The 20152-nt window shown below is 44.9% G+C and overlaps 2 protein-coding genes across 8 annotated transcripts in view; one reads left to right on the top strand and one right to left on the bottom strand.

Moving 5' to 3' along the window:
• CFAP97 (cilia and flagella associated protein 97) overlaps positions 1-14119 on the bottom strand; it is a 50037-nt gene extending 35918 nt beyond the window's left edge. Inside the window, exons 1-2 of one of the 5 annotated variants that reach the window (XM_062213308.1) lie at positions 14041-14119; positions 852-1909 (exon numbers count right to left, since the gene is read on the bottom strand). In XM_062213308.1, coding sequence (XP_062069292.1) covers positions 852-1893 — 1042 coding nt within the window. In that variant the 5' untranslated portion in view covers positions 1894-1909; positions 14041-14119. Of the gene's footprint in view, positions 1-851; positions 1910-12211; positions 12288-13378; positions 13747-13921; positions 13960-14040 lie in introns of those variants that run through there. The other 4 variants (XM_062213312.1, XM_062213311.1, XM_062213307.1 and 1 more) reach the window with 4 other exon arrangements.
• A 5081-nt stretch (positions 14120-19200) lies between these two features.
• The window catches only part of SNX25 (sorting nexin 25), a 163177-nt gene continuing 162225 nt past the window's right edge, over positions 19201-20152 (top strand). Inside the window, exon 1 of one of the 3 annotated variants that reach the window (XM_062212756.1) lies at positions 19201-19783. In XM_062212756.1, the coding sequence (XP_062068740.1) occupies positions 19385-19783 (399 nt within the window). In that variant the 5' untranslated portion in view covers positions 19201-19384. The remainder of the gene's footprint in view (positions 19784-20152) is intronic. The other 2 variants (XM_062212755.1, XM_062212754.1) reach the window with 2 other exon arrangements.

Raw genomic sequence — 20152 nt, 5'->3', positions numbered from 1 at the left:
ATTCCCTACAAAGAGAGAACACTCACAAATGCAAGCTTATTGACCACTCTCGCTATTTATGTTCTAACATTGCCACTATGTGTAAGTTATGTAGCAAAGTATTTTTTCATTAACATTTCAAAGAGAACCTTATTTGCAACTTAAAAAAATTTATCCTCCACTGATCTAAAACCTCTCCTGCAAGACCAATAAACCACAAAGATAAAGTCTTAAGTTGCTTTTATTTCATCTGAAATATTCAAACTAAATATGGATAATTGATACAGAAATACAGCAATAAATATTATTCTAATTAAACAATATTTTATATCATAACGGAACTTAAATTATGCTACTTCATCAATTTGGTAATTATTTTTAAGTAATGTTCATTGACCTTTAACTTACAATCTGAACAGTCCCTTGTAATTTACTCTGAGTTCTTTGAATTGCCAGCATTCTTGTCACTTTCCCTGATAGGAAAACAACAGGGCAGGTTATTTTAACCTTAGTGCTGCCGCCTTTCTTAAAGAAAGCGATAATTATGCCATCTCTATCAAAAGTGGGAAAACATCTGGCACTATTTCTCTCATTTCCATCTGTTCCCTGTGGGCATTCCAAGTTTGTAAGACACTAAAATAAAATCAGTGTGAAGTCTGTAGTCCTAGTTGACTAGCTTTGGCGTATATTTCTTACCTGATAACACAAATGATATACCAGGTATTTTTATGGTAAAATGGAATATCAGGTAAAGTTACCCTAGTATCAATAATCCCAAACAATAAAAGATTGAAAAGATAAAAAACCAGTGCAAACTCAATGCATTTAAAGTTAGTATATAGTTAGCATACAAAACTTAAAAAGAATATTACCTTTCAAAAGATGATTCAGGTCCATTGTGTCATGTAAAACTTTCTGTTTGTATCTGTGGTCTAAATTAGAATCTAACACTGAAGACTTTGAGGTAACATTAGGCTCCTGTTTTTCTTTCCCTTTTTTGGCAGTTTTCAAACACCTTGAATTATTTTTTAAATCCTCAACATCTTCATATATTTCCTGATTCACATTTTCTTGCCTTTTAACTTTTACTTTTTGGTCATTTGATGCCCCCAGTTCAAAAGACTGAACAGGGCTGATGTCTGGGGTCGATAAAGGAGTTACGTCAGTCACAGTATCTTCAGATTCCTCAATATAGTCACCAACTTTTGGTTTAGTAGTTGAAGGTCGTTTTCCTGTTGACTTTATTCCTGTTTTATATTTCTGTTTTGGTGATAAGAGGGTTACACTAGATACATGTTTCTTTGATGATGGAGAGGAATCAGATTTTGAGATATCAGACCCTGCATCTGAACAATCTGTACCTGAACTTGAAGATGAAGAAGACAAAGAAGAAGAAGAAGAACTAATTTTGGAATACTTTCTACTTATGCTTTTTTTAAAGTTATTAGACGGCTTAGCTGACTTGGACCTCACATGACACTTTTTCCCATCATCACTGCTTTCCTCTCCGTCTGTATAGTAGTCATCCTCAGCATCTTTTACAGTTTTGGGAATCCTGCGGCACATGGGCAGGTGTATTTTATGTCCTATTGTATTATCACACAATTTTTCTGATCTTGAAGAAGTGGTCAAAGATAAAGAATTTCCAGTTTGTACAGTATCACTCTCTATTGGGTTTTCTTCTAGAGGAATTTTTGCTCTCCTTTCATTTCCCTTATCAGTGAGATAATTTTCCTTTGTTTGTATTCCAAATTTCAGGTTTACATTTTCTGTACCTTTATCTAGGCTCTCTTTAGCATCAACATTTTGCTTGTCAAAAACTGAATTACTTTCACATTTCTTTGTTTCTTCAAAGTCACTGTCAAAGAAAGAATGGTCCACTTCACCTTCTGATATATCTCCGAACCGATCCATGATAGCAAAAATATATCTGAAAAGGAGTGAAGTATAACTATCAAACTAAAAGTCATTTCCAAGTACTTTTCACTTTAATATAATTACATAATCAATGGTAAATGAAACACCATATAATTTTTCCAAGCTGAGAAATTTGGCTAATATACGAAAAGAAACATTTTTTAAAAAGGTTTATTCACTTATTTGAAAGGCAGAGTCAGAAAGAGAGAGAGAGGGAAAGACAGGCTGAAGCCAGGAGCCAGGAGCCAGGAGCCAGGAGCTTCCTCTTGGTCTCCCATGCGGGTAGCAGGGACCTAGGAACTTGGGCCACCCTTTGCTAACTTCCCAGGTGCATCATCGGGGAGCTGGATCAGAAGTGAGGCAGCTGGGACAAAAACTGGTGCCCATGTGGGATGCTGGCACTGCAGGCCTCAGCTTAACCCACTGTGCCACACAGCACCGGCCCCGAGGAGAAATGTTTTAAAATAAACAAATAACTCAGTGAATTGTTGGTGGGTCTAACAGGAGTAATATCAGGTTGTACCAATTATTTGAAAATAAATAAGTCCAATAATTAAGTTCACTAGAAAATAACTGATCATCAAGGCAAGTATATCACAAACAGGGACATCCAGGTGAATACCAAGGAAATTCTGTATTCTACAAATTAAACAGTTAAGAGTTTAGAGTAAAAAAGTAAAAAGTATGGTATTAAAACCTCACAGGACTGGTTAAGTCAATCCATACACATTATTCTGGAAGTAATGCAATGAAGACTGCTAAACTTTCAGACTTTAGTACTTATTGTCGTTGTCCTATTCAGCTCCCTCACTACAGTTATTGAGGAAGCAGAAAAAAAGGAGATGACTCCCATTAAAAGTAAAAGCTCCTGCCCAGCGCTTCTGAAAGAGGATAAAAACTCTAAGGTACATATAGGCTGCACAGGTAGCCTGGAATTAAACTTCTCAATCTTTAATCACAAACTGTGACATAATCACATATAGAAGACAGCAAGAGAAGAGTACATATGTCTCACTGAGTTAAGGGGGTCTGGTATAAGAGACATTTCACAGCAGACGGCCAATGCTGTATAAAATGGAAAAATCAACATGTATTATTTAGACACATGAAAGTAAATATTAGAAAATAAGGATTAAAATGTTCCAAGTGACTGCCTCTAGTGTGTGACAGGGACCATTGTTTTTGCTGTAGGCCTTAAATTACTCTTTTAATGTGTATTTATCCATGTACTACAATGATTAAAAAAAAAAAAACTGACTTAAATTGATTTAATACGCCACATAATTGGAATTAAATTGAAAACATCAGTATAAAGTCATAGCCTTTAAAATCTTTTTTGAGGCTGGCGCCACGGCTCAATAGGCTAATCCTCCGCCTGCGGCGCCTGTGGCACCAGCACCCAGGTTCTAGTCCCGGTCGGGGCACCAGATTCTGTCCTGGTTGCTCCTCTTCCAGTCCAGCTCTCTGCTGTGGCCCGGGAGTGCAGTGGAGGATGGCCAGGTCCTTGGGCCCTGCACCCCATGGGAGACCAGGAGAAGCACCTGGCTCCTAGCTTCGGATCAGCACGGTGCGCCAGCCGCAGCGCGCCAGCCACAGCAGCCATTGGAGGGTGAACCATCGGAAAAGGAAGACCTTTCTCTCTGTCTGTCTCTCTCTGTCCACTCTGCCTGTCCAAAAAAAAAAAAACCAAAAACCAAAAACCAAAACAAAAAACCTTTTTGATCTCTGTTATTATAGTGGTATAAGAAGCAGCATCACATTAAAAAAAAATACTAACAAGCTTGAGTTTGGAGTTTCACTTACAATACTACTCCCCACTAAAAAAAACCTCAGGCCTCCCTAGAAGGTATAGGTGATTCCACTACTGGAGGGAAAGAAAAACAAGAACATCTATTTGCCGCCAGAAAGCACAATATTCACATATGCCTGCAGCAGAGCTAATGAAGGAAAGAGTCCAGTCTGTAGGGGCTGCCATTGTCCACGCGGCAACGAAAAGCACTGAAAAAGCAAAAAAGACAAAATAGACACAAAAATGAAAAAGTAATTCTCTAGAAAGTCATGTGTCCAGTAAAGGTAGAGAAACATTTCCAATAATAATACCTAGCCAATAATGCAATTATGTGCTCACTGTATTCATATTTTGATTAAGTCCATCACATTAAATCAGACAGGAAAAGATTATACAATGTATATCCTAAGTCAACCTTACTACACTGCCACGTTAGTTTAAATGACCTACAAGCTAAGGAAGATATGAAAATAAGTACAGACATACTTTGAAAATGAAGCAAACTTGTATTACTAACACTGATATGATAGGTGAATATAGTTAGTCAAAGTACAAATGGTAATACATTTTATCATCATTGGATAATTTTGTCTGTCATTTAGGTGATGAAGAATTTAAGATTCTGATGTATAAGACATAAAAATTTAGCTATAATCTACTATTTAAAGACTTAAGAAAAGCAAAACAAAAGGTTTAAGGGGATGTGATTGACTAAGTCAGAAAGTTTAGGCTTAGGTTTATAAACAATGTCTCAGTGCTTAGAAAGATTTCCTTTGTTAGATTTGCTAAGTGTGTCTTATCAGATGTTTGAGACCCTTAATGAAATTAATTATAAAAATTGTGTTATTAAGTAAACTTGTAAATAGTGTACACTGTTCAGGAAAATGTGATATATTGTTATAAGCTAAGTGACGATTAAAGTAAAAATGAGTTTTGAAATTCCAAAACAAAATTATTAATTTCAGCTGAAATATGATGTCTAAGTCTTTAACATTTAGGAAATTTTGTTATAAAATAAAAACTTAATAAATATTAAAAACAGAAGACATAATATTTTCCACATCATAGATTAATGCCATCTTCATATTTTAAAATCAAATCTGAGGATTTGCTACCCAAATCCTCAGAAGAGAAATAACTAATATAGTTTTGGATATCTTATTTATCCACATAGAATCAGTCTATTCTTTTAACTAATAAAAATGGAAACCTGTCCGTTTTAAAAGACATTGGGCAATCAATTTTCAGAACTCTTAAGACACAAATGTTTTGAATCAGTAACTTTACTTCTGGAAATTTTCCCAATATCAAAAAGAAGAAATGATATTATTTACTGCATTTTCTGTAATACTGAAAAACCTGTGTAGAGAAATATAACAATTCTATTAAGATAATTATTTAGATCACAGTAGTACTACTGCCTGTGGGTCAAATAATCCTGTCATCTGTTGTCGTAAATAGTTTCACTTAAACTCAGCCCATTCATGGATTTGGGTGTTGTCTCTGACAGCTCTCACACGACAGCTGCACAGCTGAGCAGCTATCACAGAGACCGTAAAACCAATGAAGACTAAAATATTTGCCACTTGATCCTTTACTGAAAAAGGCTGTAGACATCTGATTTAGATAATATATCAACAATCAAAAACACAGAACACAAAGTTATTATCTATACAATTTACACATTTAAGCAAAAACTATGGGGGAAAAGTAGAAATCAAGAGTTCATCTTGAGGGGCTGGCTTTGTGGAATAGCAGGTAAAGCCACTGTCTGTGATGCTGGCTTCCCATACAGGCAGGGTTTGTATCCTAGCTATTATACTTTCGATCACGCTCCCTGCTAATGGTCTGGGAAAAGCACTGGAAGACAGCCCAAGTGTTTGGGCCCTGCCACCCATGTAAGAGACCTGGAAGAAGCTCCTGGTTCCTGGTTTCCACCTGGCCCAGCCCTGGCCATTGTGGCCATTTGGAGAGGGATCCAGCAGATGGAAGACCTACCTCTCTCTCTAACTCTGCTTTTCAAGTAAGTAAATAAATCTTAAAAAAAAAAAAAAAAGAGTTGATCTTTAGAAGAAAAATCACCATGAATTCCACTGAATTTTTACTATTTCCACTACTATTACTGTGATGATATTTATACAGTACATTCAGTACTTAAATGATGAGTGGAAGTATGCTCATTGTTTCAAAAAGAATGAACTGAGTCAGAAACTGACCCAGGATCAAAATTTAGCCCTGCACTTAATGGTGTGTTATCTTGAACATATGTACAAGGATGTCAATCACAGCACTATCTGTGATAGCAAAAAGTTAGAAACAACCTCAATGCCTACTAAGAGGAAGATGGAGATCTACAAAGATATTGATGACGAAAACAAACAGAATTAGATGAGTAACAATGTAACTGTATAAAACATGAGAGTAATGTTGTGGCCCAGCAGGTTAAGCCTCCGCCTGTGACCCCAGCTATCTCATGAGGGTGCCAGTTTCAGTCCTGGCCACTCCACTTCTGATTTAGCTCCCTGTTAATGTACCTGAGAGAGAAGTGGAATGATGACCCTTGCCAACCACATGGGAGACCTGGATGGAGTTTCAGGCTCCTGGTTTCAACCTGGCTCAGTCCTAGCTGTGTGGCCATTTGGGGAGAGAACCAGTGGATGGAAGATCTCACTTTCTGGCTCTGCCTCTCCCTCTGTAACTGCCTGTCAAATAAATACATAAATCTTAATTAAACAAAAAACTTAAAATATACAATACTATGGCCTTTGTCGGCAAAGACATAGAAGCAAAGTTATAGAGCATGGCCGGCGCCGCGGCTCACTAGGCTAATCCTCCGCCTTGCAGCGCCGGCACACCGGGTTCTAGTCCCGGTCGGGGCACCGATCCTGTCCCGGTTGCCCCTCTTCCAAGCCAGCTCTCTGCTGTGGCCAGGGAGTGCAGTGGAGGATGGCCCAAGTCCTTGGGCCCTGCACCCCATGGGAGACCAGGAGAAGCACCTGGCTCCTGCCATCAGATCAGCGCGGTGCGCAGGCCGCAGCGTGCCTACCGCGGCGGCCATTGGAGGGTGAACCAACGGCAAAAGGAAGACCTTTCTCTCTGTCTCTCTCTCTCTCACTGTCCACTCTGCCTGTTAAAAAAAAAAAAAAAAAGAAAGAAAAAGAAAAAAAAAGTTATAGAGCATGGGTTTGACAGGCATGCAGTAAACATCTAAGAGCAGAAGGTAATAAGTGGCTGGGAAGGGGAAAAATGGGGCGAAAAAGACTTGGGAAAAGATCTGTGATTCTGAAGCACCACAAACATAGACAGTATGATCATCAGAATCCAATTCTGCCCACTCTAACTGAAAAAAATAAAATAAAAAAGCCAATTTAAAGTGAATACTTTCATAACACTGTCACTAACCTATCCAAAAAGTTACCGTTTTTTGTAGGATAATTCACCTTGAAAATAAAATGTCAAGGAATGGCATAAGTAAGTTGTGGTTATTGTTTTTTTTTTTTTCCTTTCTCACTCTGTTATATAGTTAAAAATCCCTTAGCAATTAAAAGTTTTTAAAAATTTCTTCAAATTTCGAAAGCAAACTGTTCCAAAGCATACCTCAGACCAGTATTTCATGGACAGCAAATCACAATCCAATATAACATCAATTCACTAAGTCATGCCATTGAAAATGGGGCTGCTGTTGTCACATAGTGGGTTAAGCTGCCACTTGCAATGCCTGCATCCCATATAGGTACCAATGAGATTCCTGGCTGCTCCACTTCCAATCCAGCTCCCTGTTAATGCACCGGGGAAAGCAGTGGAGGATACCTCAAGTGCCTGAGCCTCTGCACCCATGTGGAAGACCCAGAAGAAGCTCCTGGCTCTTGGCTTCAGTGTGGCCTAGCCCTGGCTGTTGCAGCCATTTGGGGAGTGAACCAGCGGATGGAAGATCTCTTTCTCTGTCTCTCCCCCTCTCTAACTCTGCCTTTCAAATAAAAAAATAAATATTTAACCAAAAAAAAAAAAAAAAAAGAGAGAATAAACATAAAAATTTAGAAAAAGAATCAGAATACAGAATAATAGTGCATACCAAATTGTAAAAGTAATGTCTCATGAAACTTGTTTTCATTACTTAAATGCATTATATATATACAAGGCATTGATATAAAACCTACAGGGTCTCAGGAGTGTGAAATGCCATTGGTCCATGCTAGTAGTTGTGATCAAAAGCTAACGTACTACAATACTAAGAAACTAGAATGAAAGTTGAAACTTTGGACAGTACTAGAGACAGTGTCAAACGTCATCAAGAACCAGTTTAGGAAAAGTTGTGGGGCCAGTGCTATGGCATAGTGGGTAAAGCCATTGCCTACAGTGCCAGCATCCCATATAGGCGCCAGTTGGAGTCCTGGTTGTTCCACTTCTGATCCTGCTCTCTGCTGTGGCCTGGGAAAGCAGCAGAAGATGGCCCAAGTCCTTGGGCCCCTGCACCCAAGTGGGAGACCTGGAAAAAGCTTCTGGCTCCTAGCTTCAGATTGGCACAGCTCCAGCTGTTTGTGGCCAGTTGGGGAGTGAACCAGCAGATGGAATACTCTCTCTTTGCCTCTCCTCCTCTCTCTGTGTAACTCTTTCAAATAAATAAATAAATCTTCTTAAAAAAAAAACTAAAGTTGTGGCCGGCGCCGTGGCTTAACAGGCTAATCCTCCACCTTGCGGCGCTGGCACACCGGGTTCTAGTCCCGGTGGGGGCGCCGGATTCTATCCCGGTTGCCCCTCTTCCAGGCCAGCTCTCTGCTATGGCCCGGGAAGGCAGTGGAGGATGGCCCAAGTGCTTGGGCCCTGCACCCGCATGGGAGACCAGGAGAAGCACCTGGCTCCTGGCTTCGGATCAGCGAGATGCGCCGGCCGCAGCGGCCATTGGAGGGTGAACGGCAAAAGGAAGACCTTTCTCTCTGTCTCTCTCTCTCACTATCCACTCTGCCTGTCAAAAAATAAATAAATAAATAAATAAAGTATCTCATTAATAATAATAAAAAAAACAAAAGTTGTAATTTAAACTCTAAATATAGAAGGAATATTTTCTTGAACTTTGAAAAAAAACTGAAACCAAAAGTTGTTAAAGTATAAGAGATGGAGGATCATAGAATCTGAAGAAATGAAGATATCTTAAAGCATAAAGAACAATTTTATTAAGTCATAAGTTAAAAGTTATTAGTGCTTGGTCCAAAATTAGCACATCTTTATATAAATTTATTAACAGACATGTGAATATTCCTCTAAAAGTTTCTGGGTTTTGCTGGGAAATAAATTGATAGAAAGCTTAAATTTTTCTTGGCTATTGTTTCTTTAATCTTTTTAAGATTTACTAAAAAAATTTTTAAAAAGATTATTTATTTGAAAGGCAGAGTTCCAGAGTGCCAGAGGCAGAGAGAAAGAGAGACATCTTCCATCTGCTGGTTCACTCCTCAGATGGCTGCAATGGCAGTTCAGCTGATCTGAAGCCAGGAGCCAGAAGCTTCTCCCCAGGTCTCCCACGTGGGTGAGGGGGCCCAAGGACTTGAGCCCTCTTCCACTGCTTTCCCAGGCACATTAGCAGAGAGCTACTGAGAAGTGGAGCAGCCAGGACTCAAAATGGCACCCACATGGGATGTCGGCACTGCACGTGGTAGCTTTACCTGCTTTGCCACAGTGCTGGCCCCCGTTTCTTTAATCTTCAAAAAACCAATCATCTAAATCATTCCAACCCTTATGCTTCGGAAATCCTTGTATGGAAATAAAATTACCAGCATAAACAAGCCTCACTTGTGTTAGTGCTTCATGTTATTCTACTTCTAGCAGTTAAATGTAGTGTTTACTATGTAATAGCATCGTTCAAAGTACACCTTTAAGAGGTTTTATCATTGCTGTTTATGAGCAATCTGAAGCAGAGAACCTTCCCACAGTCACACTGCAGGTGGCCTAGCCAGGACTCTAAAAGCAGGCATATTTTAAGATCCTATTATTAACTACTGTTCTATCCTGATTCTCAGTATGATCCTTCCATAAGACCACGACCTGAGGCTTGTTTTTTTTTTTTTTTTGCTTTCACATATTGTAATATTTATGATATGTTTGAGGGTAAACAGTAGTCAGATAAAAAGACCTTCCCACCATGGGGATTTTTAAAAGGAAAATGGGACCTGGTTAGCAACATGATTTTAAGAACAGTGTGTTGTTTAAAAGGATGGTTTGTACAGTTAAAGTTGTAAAGACATGCTAGTGCTTGCCACCACATTTTGCTGGCTTTATTTGTCACGCAGTTTTCCTCTGACAAAGTAATTGGAATAAACCTCCTTGGTACCACAAATTAAGTGAATCAGTAGCCCTAGGTAACAAGAATTTAGAGCTCTGAATTAACTAGTAACTCCCCTGTCCTACTCTGGGCTTACGAGGAAACTCCCTTTCCAAAGAACATCTCTGGCAAGAACAGTGACAATTCTGAAATTCTAAATTTGAAATACTGCCAGCATGCCTCTTTTTTGTGTGTATGACACAAAAGATTTTCTCTGATAGCAACCTAATAACCTCAACTGAGACCTATGTAAAGTTCCTTCTGATGGTGTATGGCACAAAATACATGTTGGAGTTAATACCTTCCTAACTTGGACTGTCAGTTTCCCAATAGTCCTGAAAGGAAAAGACTTGGCTTTCTGTGATGGGGAATTCATGTGTCAATTTGACTGGATTAAGGAATACCTAGAGAACTGGTAAAGCTCCCAACTAAGTACATCTACCTTACACTAAGAATGAAGAAACTAAGCCTAGAAATTCAAGTTACTTGAATCCCAATTCTTGGACTGTGGTAAATACACTTTTTTTTTTTTTCCTTAATGATTTCAGCCTTTATCAAACTGTGAACTGGAGGGGGAAAAAAAAAAAAAAAAAAAAAAACCTGCGGCAGACAATCAAAATGCTCAAGATCACACATCGAGAAACTGCATTCCAGACTTGGACCCAGGCATTCTGGCTGGAGACTTAGCACTCTTAATCAACACACACTACACTGAAACAAGCAGAGGAAAAGCAACAAGCCAAAACCCTAGCAGGAAGGGATATTCCAAAACAGCCAAAGCAACACACAGAGCCACATGAAGGACAGTAAAGAGGGAAGCAGCCCTGAGGACTCCTGATTAAAGTTCCGAACTGTGATATCAAAAAAGTTTGCAGATCTATTATTTGTAGTTTCAGAGGTAGAACTTGCATCAGCAGATGAAAGTACTTAAAATTGTTTTAATTTTTTTAAATTTTATTCATTTGAAAGGCAGAGTTACAAAGAGAGGGAGAGACAGAGAGGTTTTCCATCCGCTGGTTCACTCCCCAAATGGTCATAACGGTCAGAGCTGGGCGGGTCTGAAACCAGGAGCCAGGAGCTTCCTCTGGGTCTCCCAAGTGGGTGCAGGGGCCCAAGCATTTGTGCCATCTTCTGCTGCTTTCCCAGGCCATCAGCAGGGAGCTGGAATGGAACTAGAGCAGCCGGGACACAAATTGGCACCCATATGAGATGCAGGCACTACAGGCGGAGGCTTAACCTATTATGCCAAGCGCTGGCCTTTAAGTACTTTTAAGGTGTTGAGTTTAACAGAACTGCTGAAAAGCGGAAATGCTACCTTCTAATATGAGCCCTGAGTCACTAGAAATGCTGGAGCAAAGACTGGATGAGCATTTGCTGGGATGCGGCAAGTAAGTTCATACACATGGAGGATACAATCTTTCTAAACCCTGAACTAGGTCCAAGTCCCAAAATCAAATGATTACAGATACTTCTTTGAATCCTTTTTTTTCATAGTTAAGTTTCCCATCTAGCTTGTGAAAAGGATCAGAATACATCACAGCAAAATATGCCATTTTAGGGCCAGTGCTGTGGCTCAGCGGGTTAATGCCCTGGCCTGAAATGCCAGCATCCCATATGGGTGCCGGTTCAAGACCTGGCTGCTCCACTTCCCATCTAGCTCTCTGCTATGGCCTGGGAAAGCAGTAGAAAATGGCTCAAGTCTTTGGGCCCCTGCACCTGCATGGGGCTCCTGGCTTCGGAAGAAGCTCCTGGCTCCTGGCTTTGGACTGGCACAGCTCCGGCCTTTGTGGCTATCTGGAAAGTGAACCATCGGATGGAAGACTTCACTCTCTCTCTGCCTCTCCTCTGTGTAACTCTGACTCTGAAATAAAATAAAATAAATCTTTAAAAAAATGTCATTTTAGCATAATGATCATTTTGAGCTAAAGATATCAACAGATGTAAAAGCCTTTAGAGAACTTCACTCATCTAAGAGCAGAAACCTCTGAGAAACGAGGACTGCCCTAAGTCCCATCTCCCAGAGAAGGTTCTTCATCTTGATGACTAGGTTGGCAATGAGCTAGACCGGCACAATTAAACCTTGCTCAGACAGCCCTTCCCTTACATTAGTTCCCCCACATATTTATCTTTTCATAGTTTACAGTCCCCAAAAGCCTAAAACCGTTTATCTTCACAACTTTTCGTTCTTTGTTAAAAATGGGCTATCAACTTACAGGCCTATTCATTTCTTTGGGTCTTCTTTTCCAGGAAGGTCCCAAGTCTTGGGAAAATTAACATCAAGTAAAATCTGCCTGACTTTTCTCCTGTTCCATCAGCCCTGTCAGTTTAATTCCCAGGGCCTCCGCAGCAGAACCCAAGAGGATAAAAAAGGCAAAAGGCTTTTATTTATTTATTTTTTAAAAGAAACACATTGACTTATTTATTTCAAGGGAGGAGAGGGTGAGACACAGAAAAGTGATGGGAGTAGGGGTGGGAGTGGGAGGTGGCAATCAAACTTCTGTTCAACAGGTTCACTCCCCAAATGCAGGCAATCGCCAGGGCCAGGCTAATTCCAGGCTAGGGACTCCATCCACAAAAGCAGCAAAGTGCCTGAGCCAGCATCTGCTGCCACCTAGCTGTCTAGCAGCAGAGGTGGGACTCCAGGCCAGACACACCAATACGGGAGGTTTCCCAAGCAGCAGCAGCTCAACCTGCCGGCACACAAGGTCTGTCCCAAGGCAAAGTTTTACCCCCTCCCGGACACTTGTCACCTAACCAGTTCCCAGTGTGTTGCTCATCTTTATCAGCCATTCCAAGAACTGTTTATTTGACAAGAGTCTAGAGTTAAAACACTGAATATGGAGCCCTGGTTCTGCTCTTTGCTAACTACATAGAAAAATAGCATCATTTCCAACTTAGTTTCCTGCCTTCTTCCCTCACCCTCTCCAGACAGACACCAGAACCATCCCCTTGTCTGCAGGTCCAGGATACAGTCAGGTAGTCCCCAGTGGTTGCAAGGGTCAGGCTCCCTAAGTGGCCACAGTCCATGAGAGCTGGTGCATAGCTCAGTGCCTGGCAGCCTTCACAGACTAATTTTCTATTCCTAACACCCAACAGAGAGTAAGGATTTCAGCACTCAGGTAGGTGGCTGAACTTAATTTACATGGCTATGTATGCAACAATCCGTTTGATAACATTTACCTCAACCTTAGTGAGATCCCATTTACACCGCGGTACAACTAAGAAGAATGGTGGCTTATGAAGGTAATTAAGATAACGCTTTATAGTGCACTGGCAAAGGGCAAAAATGAAGCGATAATCTGCCAGATCATAATACCCCCTGGTGTTCAATCAGGCCAGGGCTTTGCCAAAGCTGCCTGGGAGTCACCGGAGCTACTCACCGTGTGTACAGCTCCTGAAGCGCCCGCAATAAAAATACTAGTGCCTTCCCGACACCTCAGGAGAACACCCAGAGTCAATCTGTCATCTTTGTTAACTGTGACCTTACGTTTCTGTGGTCCTCAAGAAGATGCCAGTTGGGTAAACGACAATCTCGAGCCAAAGTAAACACCTGTTTTCCTGGAAATCGGGGCTCGGATCCCGACCCCCTCGGACTCCCGGGAGGCAGCAGAAGGTAAACAGCTTGCCCGCGGGCCTCAAGGTTCCGGCTCCAGCCTGCAGAGGTGGGCGGCAGCGCTCAGAGCCCAGCCCCAGTGGCGACCACACCTGAATTCAGAGCCGCCCCTGACCCCCACGTCACCCCAAACGCGTCCGGAGGACCAGACCGGCCCTCCCGGCCCTCCCGGCCCCGCCGGCCGCGGGCTAGGCCGCCTTTGTTGTGGTAACTCCGCCGCGCCAGGGGCTGGCCGGGCGGAGGGTGGCGGAGCACAGGGGCCCCCGCGGCCCGCCTTCCCAACCTCCCGCGCAGGCTGCGTTATACCAACCCCGGGCGCTCGCCGCCGCCTGGGCTCCGGAGCGGGAAAACGGATCGCGAGTGGGGTGGGAGTGGGGGGGCGGACGCGCCGCGGGGCCGGGCGGAAGGGGCCCCGCGCGCGACGCTCACCTGGGAGCCGCGGCCACTACCGCCCCTCCGCAAGGCGCCCGCGCCTTTCCGAGCCTCGCTCCCGCGGCCGCGCGCTCCCGCAGCCCCAGCACGCGGCTCCCGGCGGCGCGCGCGCGCTCCCGCAGCCCCCAGCAGCAGCTTCCGGAGGCGGAGGGAGCGGAAAAGGAACCGTGTGGGCGGTGAGAGAGCGCGAGCGCGCGTCCGGCGGGAAGGGGGCGGGGCCCGGGCGAGCGCCCGCCTCGCGCGCCTGCGGGCGGCCGGCGTCACAGAGCGCCGAAGGCCGGCGGCTGAGCCCAGGGAACCGAGGGCCGGCCGAGGGCCTCGCGAATGGGCCGGGCTTGAGGGAAAAAAAAAAAAAAAAAGGAATGCTGCAGCCCGCGGCCTGGACGATGGGTTACCGCGAAGAGGGCAGGCGCAGTAGTTACCTTGGGACGTTAGTAGGCAAGGCGGCTAAATCATCTTGTGACTTTGTTTTACAAAAACAACACTGATGAGAGGGGATTGTGAAATTTCAGCGAAAGTTAAGACGTGGGCCGGGCAGTCCTCTACCTGCTGATAAACGAGTTGGGCAGTTTAAACAATTACAGAGAAGAAAATCTCTCTGCAGAATGTACTGCATGCCACAATTTCTGGTTTAACTCTCGGGCACAGAGTAGCCGCGGAGAATACTGGCACCCCAAAACATCCACCTCCTAGTTCGAGGACACATGAGTATGGTGCCTTAGGGATTTAGCCAATGGGATTAAGGGTCAAAATGAGAAGATTAACCTGGATTATGTAGTGGGTCTAAGGTAATCACAAGGGTCCTTGGACAGGCAGGAAGTTCAAAGTCAATGGTAGGAGCTGTAAACACAGAAGCTACAGGTTCGAGTTTTGCGAGGCAGAGGCAGTGAGCAGAAGCATGCAGGGTAGCCTCTGGCAGCTGAAAAGGAGAATGGACTGATTCTCTCAGAAAGCCCGGAGGTTATGCAGACCTGCCAGTACCTTGATTTTAGACCCCTGATCTCCAGAACTGCAAGACAATAAATCTGTGTTGTTTTAAACCACAAAGTTTGTAGTAGTTTGTAGGACACTAATACCATAAGTACTCAATGTTGTTTACATGACAGTATAAAGGTAGGAAATTCATTTATCCATAACCTAGGGAATCCAATTGAGAAATTGTCACTATTCTTATTCACAATACATCTTGGGATTTATTATATCTCAAACTACCTTATTTCTTGGGAGCTATGAATTTATAAGTTTTGTCTCATCTTGGGGTCCTAGCTTAAAGCTGGGGTGGGACAGAGGCTCAGGAAGCTGAAGGAGAAACACAGTAAATAGTGGAAGAAAGACGTTTCATTGAGATAGAAATCAGTTGTGGTCTACTCACAGTGTCCAGCATCTTTTTATTTAAAGATTTATTTTAAAGTTACAGAGAGAGAGAGAGAGAGAGAGGAGAAGGGAGGGAGGAGAAAAGAGACAGAAAGAGATCTTCCATCCACTGGTTCACTCCTCAGATGGCTGCAACAGCCGAGGTTGTGCCAGGTCGAAGCTGGGAACCAATCTCCCACATAGGTGACAGGGACCCAAGCACTTTGGCTATCTTCTGTTGCTTTTCTCAGGCCATGAACAGGGAGCTGGATCAGAAGTGGAGCAGCTGAAACTCAAACCAGCACCCATATGGGATGCTGGCGTCACAGGTAGCGGCCTTACCCACTATGCCACAACCCCTGTGGCTGTCCAGCATTTTAAACTTATTTTTTTCCACTCAATTTTACATTTGGAAGTAAAGCAGATGACATTCCCATCTTAAGAGAACAATGAAGATAACCTTATGGAGCATCCTATCTGAATGTACTGGCCATAAGGAATTTAAATAAGACACCCCTATTTAATTTGCTGTTTAATCCTTCGACCTGTTAGGACTCCACACACTCCACACTTACTATTGGGAAGGAACATGTAGATTCTAATTTAAAACCTGAGCTAGGACTTTTATCTCCCTCAGTACCTCCTGATTGCATTCACTCCCTGGTAACCCCTAATCCTTTTTTTTTTTTTTTTAAGATGTATTTATTTTATTTGCAAAGCAGTTACAGAGAGAGAGATATATCTTCCATCCACTAGTTCACTTTCCAAATGGCCGTTTGCTCCCCAAATGGCCATTCACTCCCCAAATGGCCATAACAGCCAGCCAGAGCTGAACTGATCCAAAGTTAGGAGGCAAGAGCTTCTTCCGGGTTTCCCACACTGGGTGCAGGGTCCCAAGCACTTGGACCATCTTCTGCTGCTTTCCCAGGCTCATTAGCAGAGTTTCAATATGAGGATAGCACGGAGCTGGATCGGAAGTGGAGCAGCCGGGACTTGAACTGGCCTCGATATGGGATGCTGGCACTGCAGGCAGCGGCTTTATCCGCTACACCACAGCACTGGCTTCTGGTAACCCTCATCTTAGCTTTGCCTCTCAGTGTTTTCTCCAGTCATGAGTAGGATAGAGATTGTCACTGCTGACTTGGAAGCAGCATAGCTTTAACTTCCAAGTGGTTTTCTGACTACAGGTTTACATTTCTTCAGATCTGTGTTTCTCCTGGGAACAACATACTGCTGTATCAGAAAGACCATGATCTTAAGAGTTAAAGATTGAGGGGCTGACACTGTGGCGTAGCAAGTGGGGCCACTGTTAGCAGTGCCCGCATCCCATATGGGCGTAGATTCAGGGCCTGGCTGCTCCACTTCCGATTCGGCTCTCTGCTGTGGCCTGGGAGAGCAGTTGAGGACGGCCCAACTCCTGGGGCCCTTGCATCCCCATGGGAAACCTGGAGGAGACTCCTGGCTCCTGGCTCCAGATCGGCGCAGCTCCAGCTGTTGTGGCCAATTGGGAAGCGAACCAGAGGGTGGAAGACCTCTTTCTCTCTCTCTCTCTACCTCTCCTTCTTTCTCTGTAACTCTGACTTTCAAACAAATAAATAAATCTTTTTTTAAAAAAAGTTACAGATCGGGCTGTCAACAAAATGTCAGACCAGTTTCCCCTTTTTGTGATGGAAGTTATAATCACTTAGCACTTGTTGGGGGCTAGTGAAGATTGTGGTCTTCTCAGAAAGCAGCAAAACTAAATACTTTCAAACATGGAATCTTAAGTCTTGGGCTCATGGATTTAAACCGTGCTTTTCTCTAAAACTTGTATGCGATGACTAAATTAGAGTTTTGAGGAGGCACTGTGGTATAGCGCTTCAATGCACAAGCTCTGAAACTAATCCACATACCTTGAGAATCAAATCCTGATGGTATATAGCAGGTTGTAGTCATGATTAAACGAAGTTTATCTAGTGCTTAGAAGAGTAGCTGGCACACAGTTAAGTGCTCAATTACTTACTATTATTGTTAGCTATGAGTTTAAATTGGGAAATGTATAAAGCCTTAGGCATTCAGCTCTTGGCACATAAATGATAAAAAATGTAGATATGATTGTTGGTAAAAACAAACTACTATGCTTTATTTGAAACAATTTGGATCTGTAGCCTACACTCTTGAGGAGCCCCAAAGGGATGAATATTAACCACCATTTTGCAGACAAAAGACTTCTTCAAAAATCAGTTATGCTTTATTTTAAAGGAGAGAGAACAGGAACTCATTATTTCCTAATTTTTGACTTAACAAGCTATAAGAGAATGAAGTGCCCCATGAATACCAATTAATATTGAAAACCAAAGCTTTATAGAAATAACAAATGTGACTATATTTGTTTTTATGTAGATATATGAAATAATTCACTACTGTATCAATTTGTTCGGGATATATTATTAGCTAAATGTTAGAGACTGCCTTAATCTCCCACTTGAAATCCATTCCAGGGAAATTTATTATGAAGACGTGAACTGAATACATAGGTGGACTGCGAATATCTGTGGATACCAGTAATTTTTTTCTTTTGAATAGCAACCTCTTGGGTAATACTTTGCTTCAAAGCAATCAATATCCACTAAATATTTTATTTCCTTCATATGACTATTGTATTTTTCCTTTGTTGCAATGACACTATTTAAACTCACAGATTCCTTTTCAAAAACATAATAATATACAAGGTATAGATCCATGTACTGAAATTCTTTATTAGAGCGACATGGAGAGAGTTCCTGGTCTCTTGCCTTCAAATGTTCCCCACATCCTTGTATTTTTCACTGCTCCCCTAATCTTTTTAACTCTTCTCTTCCTCTTCTCATTCCTGATTTGCCTTCCCTCCTCCTCTTTAAAATAAACAATCTGTAGTCTCTTCAGTATTCCTTTACTTCCATTATCCACTAGAGATCCCTGTGCTGCTTCCTTGGGCTTAGCAGTAATTGCCAGGGTTTATGTAGCACACTGGCATCCACCTTCTCGCAAGCATTATCTGAATATTACCGTCTTGGGACCACGTGAGGAGAAGGGGCACAAATGTACTCTCAGCACTACTTGGACCACTTCCGTTTGCGTAGATAACAGCGTTTGCACGGAAGAGTTGGCACCCGGAGCCCAAGATTGGAGCCAAAGTGCCTCCGGCAGCTCTGTACGCAATCTGGCCCCAGGCAGACTTCTTTGGGCCTTTCCCTAACCGAGAACTGCAGGCTTCACTGACTCCACGTTCGCCCAGACCTTACCTGAGGCCCCCGGGTGGGAAAGGGAGGGTCGTTAGCAGCTATGAAAAGTGAGGATCAAGAATGGTTGCCGTTGGATCTAAGTAAGGGGAGGACGCAAGGCAGAAATCTGGGGGGTTGTGGGCAAGGCGAGGACGTTACTTGTCACCGGGAGCCGAGAGCGAGAATTAAGGGATCACCTGGGCTTCCGACACCTGCAGCAAAATTTTCCATGCACAGACCGTACGGGGGCGGGGGAGGGCATGCGGGAGCGCGGGAAAGGGCACTTCTCGCAGCCATTGGTCGCGCCCCCTCCCCGTGGGGCAGCGGCCGGCCGGACCCCGCCCCCGCGCCGTGGGTGGGCACGGGGCCCGGCACCTCCCAGCTGTCAGTCAGAGGCCCGGTCGCTCCCCGCCCCCCGCCTGACACGCACTTCGGGGCCGCCCTCGCCCCCGCCCCGCGTCAGGCATCGCCGGCTTCAGTCACAACACGGGCCGGCTACCTGGGTGCGCCCGGGCCGGCGCCGGCGGGCGGCGCTGAGGGGTCGCTGGGAGGGGCTCGGCGGCGTCTGTTGGAGCCGTTCCCTCGGTGGGCCGCCGGCGAGGGCATGAGCGCGGGCTCCCCGTGCCTCCGGAGTGGCGGCGGGAGTGGCGAGGGCGGGAGGCGCCGCGCAGAGGCCACCGTCCAGGGCAGCGCCGGGGGCCAGCAGGGCAGGAGATGTGCCTGTCGTTAGAGGCACAGGACGCAGCATGCACCCCGATGCCACCGACAGCAGCGGCGCCGGCCTCGGCCCCGCGCCGGCCCCGGGCGCCAGGGACGAACGGCGGCGGGAGTCCCGGGGGGACGCGGAGGCGGCGGCGGCGGCGGCGCCGAGGGACCCGGGCGGCAGGAGCTGGCGAGTGGCCGTGGCCGTGGCCGCAGTCGCTGCCGTGGCCCTCTCCTTCCTGGCGCCCGGCTGCTGGGAGACGGCTGGAGGCGCGGGGCCGTGCACCGTCCTGCTCCGGCTCATCCTGTACCTGAGCTGCGCCGCGGCCGCCTTCCTGCTGGGGACCCTGTTAGCTCTGGTCTGCCGGAGCCGGCGGGCCCCTCCGCCCGACTTCGTCGCTACCTGGAGCCGCCTGGCCGCGGCCGTCCGCCGCCCGCCGGAGGTGAGTACCGGTCTCGGCTGCCTCGAGCGCCCGCGGCCTCATCGCGGCCCTCCCCGCTTCCGGTGCGAGCCACCGGCTCTCGGAGACCCCGCTGGCGGCGGCGTGGTCCTCCTCGCGGGCCCCGGCTCCCCACCCGGGAGCTAGAAGTCCGAGAGAAGCGGGGCTGGGGCGTGCGGGCCCGGCCGGTGGATGCGAGCCTTTCGTGGGCGCCCCGCGGCGACGGGTCGGGATCTGGCGCGGTGAGAGGCTGGTACTCAGCCGCGGTCCCCGGTCCCCACCTTGAGAGCTGGGTGGACATCCCGGATCTCGTCCCAGACCTCCCGTGACCGGAGACAGCCACCGCAGTCTGCACCGCACTCTCGGTTGGTT

The sequence above is a fragment of the Lepus europaeus genome, chromosome 16 (assembly GCF_033115175.1).
Source record: "Lepus europaeus isolate LE1 chromosome 16, mLepTim1.pri, whole genome shotgun sequence".
NCBI classification, from domain to species: Eukaryota; Metazoa; Chordata; class Mammalia; order Lagomorpha; family Leporidae; genus Lepus; species Lepus europaeus.
Note: the sequence above shows the minus strand (reverse complement) of the source record. Positions and strands in the feature narration are given on the sequence as shown.